General features: G+C 38.7%; 2 protein-coding genes across 2 annotated transcripts in view; one reads left to right on the top strand and one right to left on the bottom strand.

Annotated features, from left to right (window-relative positions):
• LOC104641365 (ras GTPase-activating protein 1-like) overlaps window positions 1–13,184 on the top strand; it is a 502,600-nt gene that overhangs the window by 179,451 nt on the left and 309,965 nt on the right. The window lies entirely within an intron of this gene.
• Window positions 1–13,184, bottom strand: part of LOC142599153 (ras GTPase-activating protein 1-like) — a 109,900-nt gene that overhangs the window by 45,504 nt on the left and 51,212 nt on the right. The window contains exons 5-8 of the mRNA XM_075738883.1: window positions 9,901–10,018; window positions 8,881–8,912; window positions 7,226–7,278; window positions 6,332–6,482 (exon numbers count right to left, since the gene is read on the bottom strand). Of these exons, the coding sequence (XP_075594998.1) occupies window positions 6,332–6,482; window positions 7,226–7,278; window positions 8,881–8,912; window positions 9,901–10,018 (354 nt within the window). The remainder of the gene's footprint in view (window positions 1–6,331; window positions 6,483–7,225; window positions 7,279–8,880; window positions 8,913–9,900; window positions 10,019–13,184) is intronic.

The raw sequence follows: 13,184 nt of genomic DNA, 5'->3' as shown, positions 1-13,184 counted from the left end.
GCTTATATTTAAATATTGTTTTATTTCCCAGGTAGCTTGTATATCCAGACATGGGACTGGAAGTTCCACAACCTATATAAGCAATACCATGTCTCTGCCTATATTCCAAAAGCAAGCACAGGTAGTTTTTTCCTCAATCCTCCTAGTAATGGGAAGAGGCTTTGGAAGAAACAAGTGTGCCCAAGACATCAATACCTGGCTCCAGGACTAGTGCCTCCACCAGAACTTTGTTTTTTTATAACCATGGAACAGTCTTTGAGACACAAGGTATGCTGGGGCCTGACAGGATCCACCTGTACCAATGGGGGAAACACGTCCTTGCTCATAAGCTAGCAGGACTGATTGAGAGGGCTTTAAACTAGACTCAATGGGGGGAAGGGGACACCAACAGGAGAGCTGAAGGTAAGCCAAGGGTTGGCATGGCATTGCCTGAGGGTGAAAATGCTAGTGGGAACGTTTACACTGCTCCTGGGAGCACGGAGGGCTCAGGAGCACATCTGAAATGCTTGTACACCAACACATGCAGTATGAGAAATAAACAGGATGAACTGGAAGCGTTGGTCAGCTCCCAGAGCTATGATGTCATTGGCATTAGCAGGGCTTTGTGGAATGAGTTCCATGACTGGAGTGCTGGAATGAAGGGCTACAGGCTGTTCAGGAGGGATAGGCAGGGCAGGCAAGGTGGAGGAGTTGCACTGTATGTAAGGAAGAGGTGTGACTGTACAGCCCTTACAGTTAGGGATGATGTGGTCGAGAGCCTCTGGGTGAGGATTAGGGGGATGGAAAACAAAGCAGATGTCATAGTGGGTGTCTACTATCCATCGCCCAGCCAGGACGATAGCACTGATGAGTTATTCTATAGGCAATTAGGAGAAATCTCTGGATCCGTAGCCCTTGTCCTTATGGGAGATTTCAACTTCCCAGGCATCGACTGGGAATACCATACTGCTGTGACAAGCAAGTCTGGGACATTCCTGAAGTTTGTGGAAGATAACTTCTTGTCACAAGTATCAGTGAGCCAACTAGAAAAGGTGCCCTCCTAGACTTGTTATTTGTGAACAGAGAAGGACTTGTGGGAGATGTGATGGTAGGTGGCTGTCTTGGCCATAGTGATCATGAAATGGTTGAGTTTAAAATTTTCAGTGTAATGAGAAAAAAGGTCAGCAGGGTTGCTACCCTGGATTTCAAGAGAGCAAACTTTAATCTACTCATGGAGCTAATTATGGAAAAGATTATACTGGGTACTATTGAAAGGCATTTAAAGGGCAATGCAATCATCAGTCACAGTCAGCATGGGTTCACAAAGGGAAAGTCCCGTCTAAATAATCTGATATCCTTCTACAATAAGGTCACCTGTCTAGTGGATGAAGGGAAGGCAGTGGATGTAGTTTTTCTGGATTTTAGTAAGGCTTTTGATACTGTCCCTCACAGCATCCTTCTGGACAAGTTGTCCAACTGTGGGATGAGCAGGTTCATGGTATGCTGGGTGAAGAACTGGCTGAACAGCAGGGCTCAAAGGGTTGTAGTGAATGGGGCTACATCTGACTGGCAACCAGTGTTCCTCAGGTGTGGTGTTCTTCAGGGCTCAATTCTAGGGCCTGTTCAATATATTTATCAACAATCTGGATGCAGGAGTTGAATGCACCATTAGCAAGTTTGCTGAGGATACTAAACTGGGAGGTTCTGTTGACTCTCTTGAGGGACAAGAGGCCTTGCAGAGAGATCTAGATAGATTGGAGTATTCGGCAATCATCAATGGCATGAAATTTTTCCCTGAGGAGGGGAAGTGGAGAGAGAGACACTGATCTGTGACAGGATGCGTGGGAATGGTTCAAAGCTGTGTCAGGGGAGGTTCAGACTTGACTTTAGGAAGCATTTCTTTACCGAGAGGGTGGTCAAACACTGGAACAGGCTTCCTAGAGAGGTGGTCGATACCCCATGCCTCTCTGTGGACAATGCCCTTAGTAATATGCTTTAACTTTTGGTCAGCCTGGGACTAGATGATTGTTGTAGGTCCCTTTCAACTGGAACTATTATAAATAAAAAAAAATTTAAAAAAATCAAACAAATCAAACAAAAAAACCCCACACCACCACACCACCACCACCCCCTACCAAACCACAAAGAAACCACCTCAAACAAAAAAAAACGGTAAAACATTCATGTCATTCACAGAATAGTTGAGGTTGGAAGGTACCTTCGAGATCATCTAGTTCAAGTCCCCTTTTCAAAGGAGAGTTAACAAGAACAGATTGCTTAGGGTCATATTCAGTCATGTTTTGAGTATCTCTAAGGATGGAGACTCCACAACCTCTTTGGGCACCCTCTTCCAGTGTTTGATCACCCTCACAGTAGGAAAAAAAAAAAAAGCAGTGTGTGTTCAGATGGAATTTTTTGTATTTCAGTTTGTGCCCACTGCCTCTTTTTCTGTCACTGGCCACCACTAAAAAGAGTCTGTCTCTCTCTTCTTTGCTCCCTCCCATCAGGTATTTATACACAGTGATAAGATTCCCCCCCACCAAGCCTTCTCAAAGCTGAATAGTCCCAGCTCTCTCTACCTGTCCTCATACTCTAATCCCTTCATCATCTTCACGGCCCTTTGCTAGAAGCCTGTAACACCTGGACTCAGTATTCCCAAGCAGTCTCCTATCCACGTACTAACTGGTCCCAATGCTGATTAGCTTATGAGATGAAATAGAGCATGTTCAGGATGGTGTGGCCACAGGCTAGTAAACATATTTTCTGTTTGAGATTTCATGATACACAGTTAGTAAAATCGCCCCCCTCAACAGACTTTGCCAATTTTTACAGGAAAAAGTAGGTATTACTCCAGTAGTCACCTATCTTATCCATGCAATAAACAGAAAGGTCACAAAAGTCACATGCTTTACTGAAGTCCACAGGAAAATGCTATTTCATTATATAGTCAAAATAATTCACTCAATATGTATTTAACATTTCCTATATATATTAGGACCTTCAAATAGACAACTAAAAGACTACAGATTGGCTGTTTTGTAGAGATGATAAAGAATAAGAAATAATGAAAGTAGACCTCCGTATGAGAGAGTGTAAATACAGTCTTAGTTATACTCATCAATAGAAGTTTTGAGCAATTTATATATGGAATGGTGGGAGAATATGCAAAGGGAAAAGGTTAGTGGAAAAAGTAGTCTTTCTATGCATCACAGAACACTAGATTCCCAAGATGTACCCAGGAATTTTTCCCCATGATCACCTAGAATAATTTTAGCTTGCTTTTGGAATATAGGCAGCAACATAGCATTGCTTATACAGGTTGCAGACCTTCCAGTCCCATGTCTGGATATTCAAATTACCTAGGAAATAAAACAATAGTCAACTTCTGAGTTGGTTTCCTTACCATTCTTCAGGCTCTTACTTTTGTATGGAAAATCTTGGTCTATAATTTATGTGACTATAACTGTAATCAATACTCTGCAAACAAAGAACAGATTGGCTTTATTTTATCCATTTTTAATCCCACTTACAATCACTAAAACAGCAAGAGAAGAATATTAAGAGAAAAAACACTAATACCAAGGATGATTTTCTTAAAGTTCCAGTCTAATACTAGTATCAGATTTAAAGCAGATACCTTCAGAGCATTTAAAGAAATAGCTTATTATAAAAGAGATCAATGAAAACTCTTTAACAGATATATTTAAACCAGCAGCACTTCTTCAACCTCTAGTTTTTCGCCTTGAAGACAAATTCTATGTTTTTAGATAAGTTATAAAGAAAAACAGATGTTCTCTCTGCCCCCAAAAATGCTCATAAATAATTTCATTATCTTGCATAAATTCTATACTTCCTATATTTCTGTTCTGGATTCAATGCTGTTTGATGCTTTTCAGCCACTTCTGATTGTTCCATACAACAATCTACCTTAGTCTTCATATATTTAAAGACTTCCTTCTTCCAGTGTCCATAACAAATAAACAAGTACAAGAATTAAAAAGCCCACAGAAATTTATTTCTTTTTTCATGTTTCTTATTTATTGCCCTCTGCAGTAGATCTTATGGAAAATAATTTGGGGCAGTCACCACCTTCATTGTGCATCCTTATTATCATAGAATCATAGAATATCCTGAGTTGGAAGGGACCCATAAGGATCATCGAGTCCAACTCCTGGCTCCACACAGGACCAGCCGAATCAGAGCGTATGACTGAGAGCATTATCCAGATGCTTCCTGAACTCAGTCAAGCTCGGTGCTGTGACCACTTCCCTGGGGAGCCTCTTCCAGTGCCCGACCACCCTCTCGGTGAAGAACCTTTTCCTGATATCCAACCTAAACCTCCCCTGTCACAGCTTTGTTCCGTTCCCTCGGGTTCTATCACTGGTCACCAGAGGGAAGAGATCAGCACCTGCCCCTTCGCTCCCCCTCGTGAGGAAGCTGTAGGCTGCGATGAGGTCTCCCCTCAGTCTCCTCTTCTCTAGGCTGAACAAACCAAGGGACTTCAGCCTCTCCTCATATGTCTTCCCCTCTAGACCCTTCACCATCTTTGTTGCCCTCCTTTGGACACTCTCCAATAGTTTTATGTCCTTTTTGTACTGTGGCGCCCAAAACTGCACACAGTACTCGAGGTGAGGCCCCACCAGCGCAGTGTAGAGTGGGACAATCACTTCCCTAGACCGGCTAGCAATGCCGTGCTTGATGCACCCCAGGATATGGTTGGCCTTCCTGGCAGCCTGGGCACACTGTTGGCTCATGTTCAACTTATCTTTATTATCTTGCATTACATACTGTTTGAACTTCCAAGAATTTTATCAACTTTCAGTAAATACTAACTTGGACAGAATTTGAGCCCAGGAATATATTAGCAATTCCCCAAAACATTCAACTAAAACTAGAAGTCTTTCAAAGCCAAGCAGTTCTCTTTCACTGAGGAGGATTTTTGCAACCTAGGTATCAAAATATTCAAAAAACCCTCTAAAAGCATATTATCATAACTTAGTGATGCTTAATCTTTTAATTTTGTTTTCCATCCAATATCAAGGAAAGAATCTTCTCTAAGTAAATGTATTTTATATATACACTTCAAGTGAATTCAGCAGTGGGAAATTAATTTCCTAAAGTAATAACTTATTGCAGTAAGCTTCTGGAGCTATACTATCTAATGTTGCAAAGCCATTTGAGATTACTAAGACTTCCACTAATTTGCTAATTAGTTTGACATCACCTACGGTATGGGCTTTTATACTATCATCTTCCTAATAAGCCATGTAACTAGAGAATGGGCAAAAGAGGATTTACCTTCATCAAAGGCTGACATTGAAGCTAGCTTGATTTTCAATGAGGATGTCTGGAGGCTAGACTGATTAATGTAGAAGGTACTCAAGCAGCTTGTGTGTGGGATATACATAGGTTAATAAGGTTCCAATTGCTTAGTCTCAAAGCATTGTCCATTTGAAATCATATGAAGAAGTCCACTGAACTTCTTAGGAGACCTTGATGTTTTCTCAGACACACCAGCTGCTGGATCTCTACCCACTCAGAAGCCAAGCTGGAAGTGAGAGAAATTCTCTATTGGGATGAAGAATGCCCTGGTTCTACGTGAACAAGTCTGGAAAATTTCTGATTATGTGACAGGGGATGGCCTCGATTAAGAGAGAAAGGTGAGTTTTTGCTACTGAGAAGTCTTGATAATCTTATTAATAGAGTTGTCACAGATTCAAGGATGGAGCTGTATTGATAGCTTCTCCCATGAAAGGGGAAGCTTATCTCTTCTCATTTCTTTTTGTACATATTACCATATTTTTATACTCATGGCAAAACAAACACATCCCAAGTTTCATCACTCTAAATGAAGTGATCTGCACTTCTGACCAAAGTATCATTCACATGTTTTAAGGTGATTAATTTAATGACATTTTTCAACAATGAAGATATTTTTTCCCTTTCTTGTCAATACCCATTTCTATTATTTATACTTTAAAATCCCTACTCAATGTCTCTGATAAAACTAACATTTTAATTTTCCCCTTTCATATACATGAAACTCCCTATTATAAATAGTAGCTTCCAAGACAACACAGCATTCTCCTAATTACATGTCATAATCCAATTTATAGGGTGAAGAAAATAATTTAGAGAAGGAGAAAAATACTTCAAAAGAAACAAGTTACACTTAATCTTTTGAAGGCTGTTAGAATGTGCTTAGTTAGAACTAACTACTAAGCAAGTTAGTTAAAACTCAGTATATTCTTAAGAAATACTGAAATCTTATGATCATATCAGTAAGTTATCAGCAATACGTTATACAAATTCTTTACAGAAGTATAAAATACACGCAACTATTAAAACTTACCTATTATAATATCTGCCTCCCATCATAAACTGATTGCTTGATGTTGGACATATTTTAAAACGCTGAATATTTTCACTGGTCCGAAAATAAAGTGAATAATCACCAGGGGTATTATCTGAAGGCCTCACAAGAAAACTGCACACCTGACCAACTGAAAAGATATCATAATATAGCATTATTCACTGTTAGTTATCTTAGTGTCATTTATGAGCTCTTATCAAAGCTTTTTCTGTACAAATTATCAAGAACTGCAGAATTAAAGGAGAAAGTCTGATGTAAGTTCCAACAGCGCCCCCCATTCTTCACCCAAATGGGATGAAGTAGTACTAAACTGCCAAAGTTAACGCAAAATCATTTGGCTGTAGCTGACAACCTATCCCCACTTTTACCACCTCTTTACAAGAGCATATGGTGTGCATGTGGTAGGTTTGACACTGTTTTCAAAAAAACTAAAGATTTTTGTTCTCATATTTAAGGTATGTTATTTGACAGTCAGAAATCTTGATGTTTTAATTTTAAAAATTAGTTCCTTTATGAGAGGATGAAAAAAAGTTCATAATACATTCTCCCATAAGTACATAACAGTATTTTCTCCTCAGCATTTTGATGAAGCCCAAGATATTTTTATTTATATATATTACAAAAAATTAAAAAATATGTAACTATTTCAATTAGAATTATGAAAGTAACTGTACTTGAGAACACACAAAAAATACTCAATGCTCAGTCATGAGGTTTTTTCCAATGTAGTAGCAACCACAAGTCTGATGTTCATATGTTCATAGAGAAAAAACAGGTTTTTCTGTAGTCAACAGGTTTTGCTGCAGTCTGTTATAAACAGGATTACTTTATGTCATTCCACTACCACTGTATTTCCCTCTGAAATACAAGTACCTGTCATCAGCAAATTGTAAGCTTCTTGTTTGGAGATCTTCCCATGGAACCATCTTAAAGATGAAGAGAAAAATTAGAAAGCAAGACTATCAGCTCTCTTTTTTAGTTGTTGTGACATCTAAAGCTCTGACACCTATGAATTAATCTCTGGCACCTATGAATTAATCTTTATTTTAAAAATCTAGTACATATAGATTATATAAGCAACCATTATGTTACTCAGTGATTCTGGTTTTCTACCAACAGAATGAAAAATAAATATCTACAGCTATATAAATAAACTCATTTCAATACAAGTGTCCAACATGAAGTAGATGTTCAAATCCAAGTGTGTTGAGATGAAAAGGCATTGTTTAAATTCTAGATAAATTGACAGGCATATTTGAAGTCAGTCTCAGCAATTTATTTGAAGCATGAAATACAAAGCCCAAAGAGATTAATGAAGGTTAAATACTGTACAGAATAACTAAAATTAAATTTTACTAGAAGCTGAAGAAATAAAACCTAGCTTTGTTAGACTACTGAATATGAATTGCTTTAATCTCACATCATGCATCTTCCACAGAGTCCTGCATCAGAGCATCATCCTAAAAAATACAGCAATCTGTCCAGTCTCAACCTGATACCTATGATTACAGGAAACAGCTTGACATTGCATGGTTATTCAGTTTACACGTGGCATACCACATGCTACATCTTAAGAGCTCATCTTGTTCTTTAAAGGAAAGCTAGAAATATGGCCTTTCATTGCAGAGTGAGTGAGTGTGTGCGTGTGTAAAAAAAGTTCCTGTATTTGAAGGCATCCCTACTACTGTTATGCTGCTATGCCAAACCGACTAGCAGAACACTGGGGACCAGTAAACTGAAGCCACACACCAATGATTTTCTTTCCCCTATTAAAAAAAAAAAAAAAAAGAAATGCCTTCTTCAATCATCGATCGTTTGGAGACTGCAAACTGGGCAATAACTACAGGAAGCAGCAGCTGCAATTATAGCAAGCAAATGGAGGACAGATGAAGTTATCCAGCTACTAGAAATTTTCTGTAACTTTCATTTGCTACTTATCTTTACTACTGAAAATAATATAACAATCAATAATTTCTCATAATATCAATTCTTTGTTCATTGTAAACTGTATTAGGTTTTGGGTTGGTTTTTTAAAGTATTTAACAAGTTGGAATTCACTGCAAACAGATTATTCTATAGTCTCCTGGTTTTCACTTTAAGCGTTAGGACATGAGGCTAATACAGAGAAAGTGTTACTATTACGCTATCATTCCTCTAATAATACTTTGTTCTCTCTCCTGCATTTAAACAGACCTGAAAAAAGGTTACCTCTAAGGCAAACTGTATATGTATAAAAAACCCCTACAAATCAGAAAACACCACACCCTCCATTGTACATATTCTGGGCAAAGTGATCACACAGAGACTCATCCAAGATTTTATCACTGCAAAACCCATTAACATTAGGTATAACTAATACAAGACTTCATGTCAATTACCTATGCATCTTCAAAAGCTAGTATAGAAGAAAAGTCTTAAGATCAAAAAACAAGTACACACAACTTTGGTTCACCTTCCCAATCTCATAGCTAAAGTTTACAAACAGTTATTTTATGATTTGCTTTTAATATCAAAACAAAAATCCTTACATTTTGCCTTCATGTGGATCTTCTTCTCTTCCCTAATAGGAGAATTAACATATTAAGTGCATTACAATAGTATACTTGAGTTTAGAAAAGTAAACTTCATAGGTTAGGACCTTCTGTAGAAATAAACAGCACTAAGAAGTCCAAGACATTTTTGAACTAGATGGCTTATTGCACTTCATTCACTAAATGGAAATTCAGCCATAACACATTATTTCAAAAGATTGTTTCTGTCACTCTTCAAGTCCTTATTTACATGTGGTAACTTAAATCTCAACTTTCCTGACCTTCAACCACTAATGTAGAAACCTACAGTTAGATACTCTAACACTGCCATTTCAATTTAGCCATTCACATCCTGATATAGATGTAAGAAACAGGTGAAGCAAACTTTAATAATAGCAAAATATATATTGCTGCAAAGCAATAGTGAACTTCTTTTAAAAGAAAACATGTGGGAGGGTGGGGTGGGTGATTTTGTCCATTAAATCATCTCTCATCCTACAGTAATTCAATTATCTTTAGGTCACCTGGTTAGTTTCCTGACTTAGCATAAGCCCTTCTAGGTATAATCAACTAATCAATATACTTTTTAACCCACACTTGGCCCTTAAAAAAGAAGACATACTGCAGTACAAAATTTCAGTCTATATATTTATGAATGTTTCATAGCAAACAAAACAAAACAAAACAAGAATGCAATTGAATGACTAGCAAGTTCTTTATCAGGACTAGTGAGTTTAGGGAACTGCCTAATAAATTCACAGTATCATTCATTTGCACAGGAACTTGTTTGGATAACATGTGAATAAGTACTTTGTTTGGATATTGAATTAGACTTAAAGGTTTGTTACGCTATTTAAAAACTGGCAAATTCAATTACTGCAGGAAGGTTTAGAAAAGTACATAAAGTCAGGCAGTTAAATGCCACTAGTTTGGGTTTATTTCAATGTTAACTTACACACAATTAAAAAAAAAATCAAATCTCAGTTCTGCAACAGATTTGGATATAAAATTACTTACCACTTCTTCTACCAGGTCTTCTACAATAAGACCTTGTTCATCTGTCCGTAGGTTTGTAACCCACATCCAGCCATCTTCCAATTCATTATGGACAATAAACATGTCTCCTTTAAGGAAACTGAAGAGAGTTACAGTAAGATTTATGTTAGAAATACAATCATAATATAAAGTTTAATGAACACAATGAATTCTTGAGCATAGTTTCAGCAAAACATTTGAGGAAATCTGATCATGAAAGATACATTTATTGGTATCCCAAGCACACAATGTGCATTTTTCACACAGTTTAATTAGATATGATAGATGAATATTTATCCTTCTTTGACTTACATTTAGAATCTAATAGATACTTTAAAGTGTTCTAAGGATGCATAAAACAAAAACCATCACAACAACATTAAAAGGTAGTAACATTCTTCTTTTATCAAGAGGGATCAAATACTAAACAAAAGTAAGCACAATCAATGATTCCCCTAATAGTCTACAAAAATAATACTTTTATCAAAACCTTTGTATAATAAAGCCTGTGGAATATCTACTATTTAGGTCTTTGCATATGAAGATAAGTGCTAAAAAGAAGATACAGAATAGTTACTTGAAAAGACATGCAGTTAGCTACAATAAGAGCATAAATACAAAGTATTAAAATGTCCAAGGGAGTTTCATTACTGGAAGGTTAGTATAAGTTATTCCTTCAGTGTAATCCCAAACTCAGGTGTACTGGTTTTGGCTGGGATAGAGTTAAATTTCTTCATAATAGTTTGTATGGGGCTATGTTTTGGATTTGTGCTGAAAATAGCATTGATAACACATTGATGTTTTATTTATTGTGTCAAGGCCTTTTCTGCTCCTCACATTGTCCTGCCAACAAGTAGGGTGGAAGTGCACAAAAGGTTAGGAGGGGACACGGACAAGACAGCTGACCCCAACTGACCAAAGGGATATTCCATACCATATGACATCATGCTCAGCATATAAATCCAGGGGTGGAGGTTGGCAGGGGGGGACAATGCCCAGGGACTGGCTGTGCATCAGTTGGTTGGTGGTGAGCAATTGTTTTCATTTGCATCACTTGTCTGTCTTGGGTTTTATTTTCCTCTCTCTTTGTTGGTCCTTTTTTTTTTTTTTTCCCTTACATTTTTTTTTTTTAATTTCTTTCTAATTATTAAACTGTCTTTATCTCAACCCACAAGTTTCTTTCTCATTTTTACCCTTCCAATTCTCCCCCCATCCCACCAGGGAGGAGTGAGCGAGTGGCTGTGTGGTGCATAGTTGCTGGCTGGGGTTAAACCACAACAGTCCTTTTTGGCACCCAACACGGGGCTCGAAGGGTTTGAGATAATTTGACTAGAGTGTATTAGAAGGAATTTATAATTATTATATCTGTTAACAGTTGCTGGTCACGATATCGATTTATCTGTTCTCAATATTAGCTTATCTGATCTGTGCCATGCTCCCTTTTTTGCTGTACATGTTAAAGACTGGTTTTGGCTTTTGCAGTTTGCTGTGCTCTGTAGTGATCAGTGGTGTTTTGCCTGGGAGATTTATTATTAAAACACTGGCCTTGAGCTTAAACTGCTATTTGGGCTCTGTACTGATGCCATTACTGTACTTAGGGAACCATCAAATGGAGACAATTAACAATTACACTTCACCCGAGAGATTTTTTGTGGAGGAAATACAGAATGGCACCTTTACCACCTTCTTCTGTGATGTTTCCTCCCTCATTACAATAACTCTTCAGTATCTTGAACATCATTAGGTAACCAAAATATTGGTATTTCTTCAGAATATTGTTTCAGCTTTTTCCAAGGTTAACCTACTATTTAGGAATATCACCCAGGCCCCACAGCAGTGTGGTTATGGGTGGCAAGGCATGTGAGAGAATATGGGCAGGTATCTAGAAAGATTGTCACCTCCGATGGTCTGGGACTTTATTCCCAGAACCTCATGAAGTGATAGCATGTTTGAAAAAAAGATACCCTGGCTATTCCAAAGAAGCACAACTTATCACACTGTGCTAGGGCCTGGCCTGCACCTCCCGAACACTGCTCAGTACTATTCAGCACCCTCAAGGAGAAGGAAGGGTCTGAAAACATACCAACAGACACTGTGGCTAAACTAAAGATCCAGCCTTCAATTATATCAGTCACCTCTATAATTAAAAGGAAACAATGGAACCATAAGTCAACTCATTTAGTAAGGGATGAAGAAGCTTCTCCTAAGAGACAGCAGGAGTAAGAATCAGAAGAGGCAGCCTGTTCTGCAGCAGAGCAGTCACAAGAACAGGAGGGGGAAGGGACTGAAATCATAAACGAGACAGAAACCACCCAATCCCTATCCCTAAGTGAGCTGCAAGATGTGCGAAGCTGTCAACCAGGCAAGCAAATTATCAGCTGGTTACTACAATGCTGGGATATTGGAGCCAATAGTCAGAAACTAGAGGGTAAGGAAGCTCGGCAGCAGGGATCCCTTGCTAGGGATAAGGCCGCTGACAAATGGATTGTAAAAGGGGCAGGAGTCCTCGGTCTTTGGAGGCGGCTCCTGTCGGGTGTGAAGGACAGGTAACCCTTCAGGGAAGATCTTGCAAATTCCTGAAGCAAGTGGACCACCATTGAGGGAGATATCCAGTATCTGAGGGAAACAGCCATGGTGGAGGTGATCTATAGCAACCTGGATGACAACCAAGTATCCAAAGACCCAGGTGAAATCCAGCGCACGCAGTCCATGTGGCAAAAGTTTGTACAAAGTGCACCGACATCATATGCCTGGCAATAATGAGCTGGACAGACATGGAAGCACCAATTGTGAATGGATTGGCCAGCCAACTCCGAGAATTTGAAGAGAATCTCGCTTCCTCCTATAGGCCTGCATCTCGGCTGTGGAGAAACTGTCCCAACAATTGTCCCAGCAATTAAAGAAGGATAGGTCTTCCTCACCCATACTGACCGATGTCTTGGCTATTAGGAGTCAGCCTTTTTGTGTTTAGGGCAGAGGAGTACCAGTGGTGCACACTACATGCCACCCTGTGGTTCTTCCTGCGTGACCACAGGAAGGACATGAGGAAGTGAGATGGTGAACCTACCTGGAGACTAGAAGCTCAAGTACAGGAAGTGCAAGAAAAAACAACAGCCAAAAGGCATCCATCCAGAAAAATCACTGCTCCAGTGTCTGTTGGTGCTTAGTTGCTGGCCAGAGTTAAATCATGACATCAGGTCATATGAAAACCTTTCACTGGAGCACAGGGGGACTTCTCAGTCAAGTCAGATGATGCATCAGGGATA

The sequence above is a fragment of the Balearica regulorum genome, chromosome W (genome assembly GCF_011004875.1).
Source record: "Balearica regulorum gibbericeps isolate bBalReg1 chromosome W, bBalReg1.pri, whole genome shotgun sequence".
NCBI lineage: Eukaryota > Metazoa > Chordata > Aves > Gruiformes > Gruidae > Balearica > Balearica regulorum.
The sequence above is the reverse complement of the archived record's forward strand: the minus strand, read 5'-3'. Positions and strand labels throughout refer to the sequence as shown.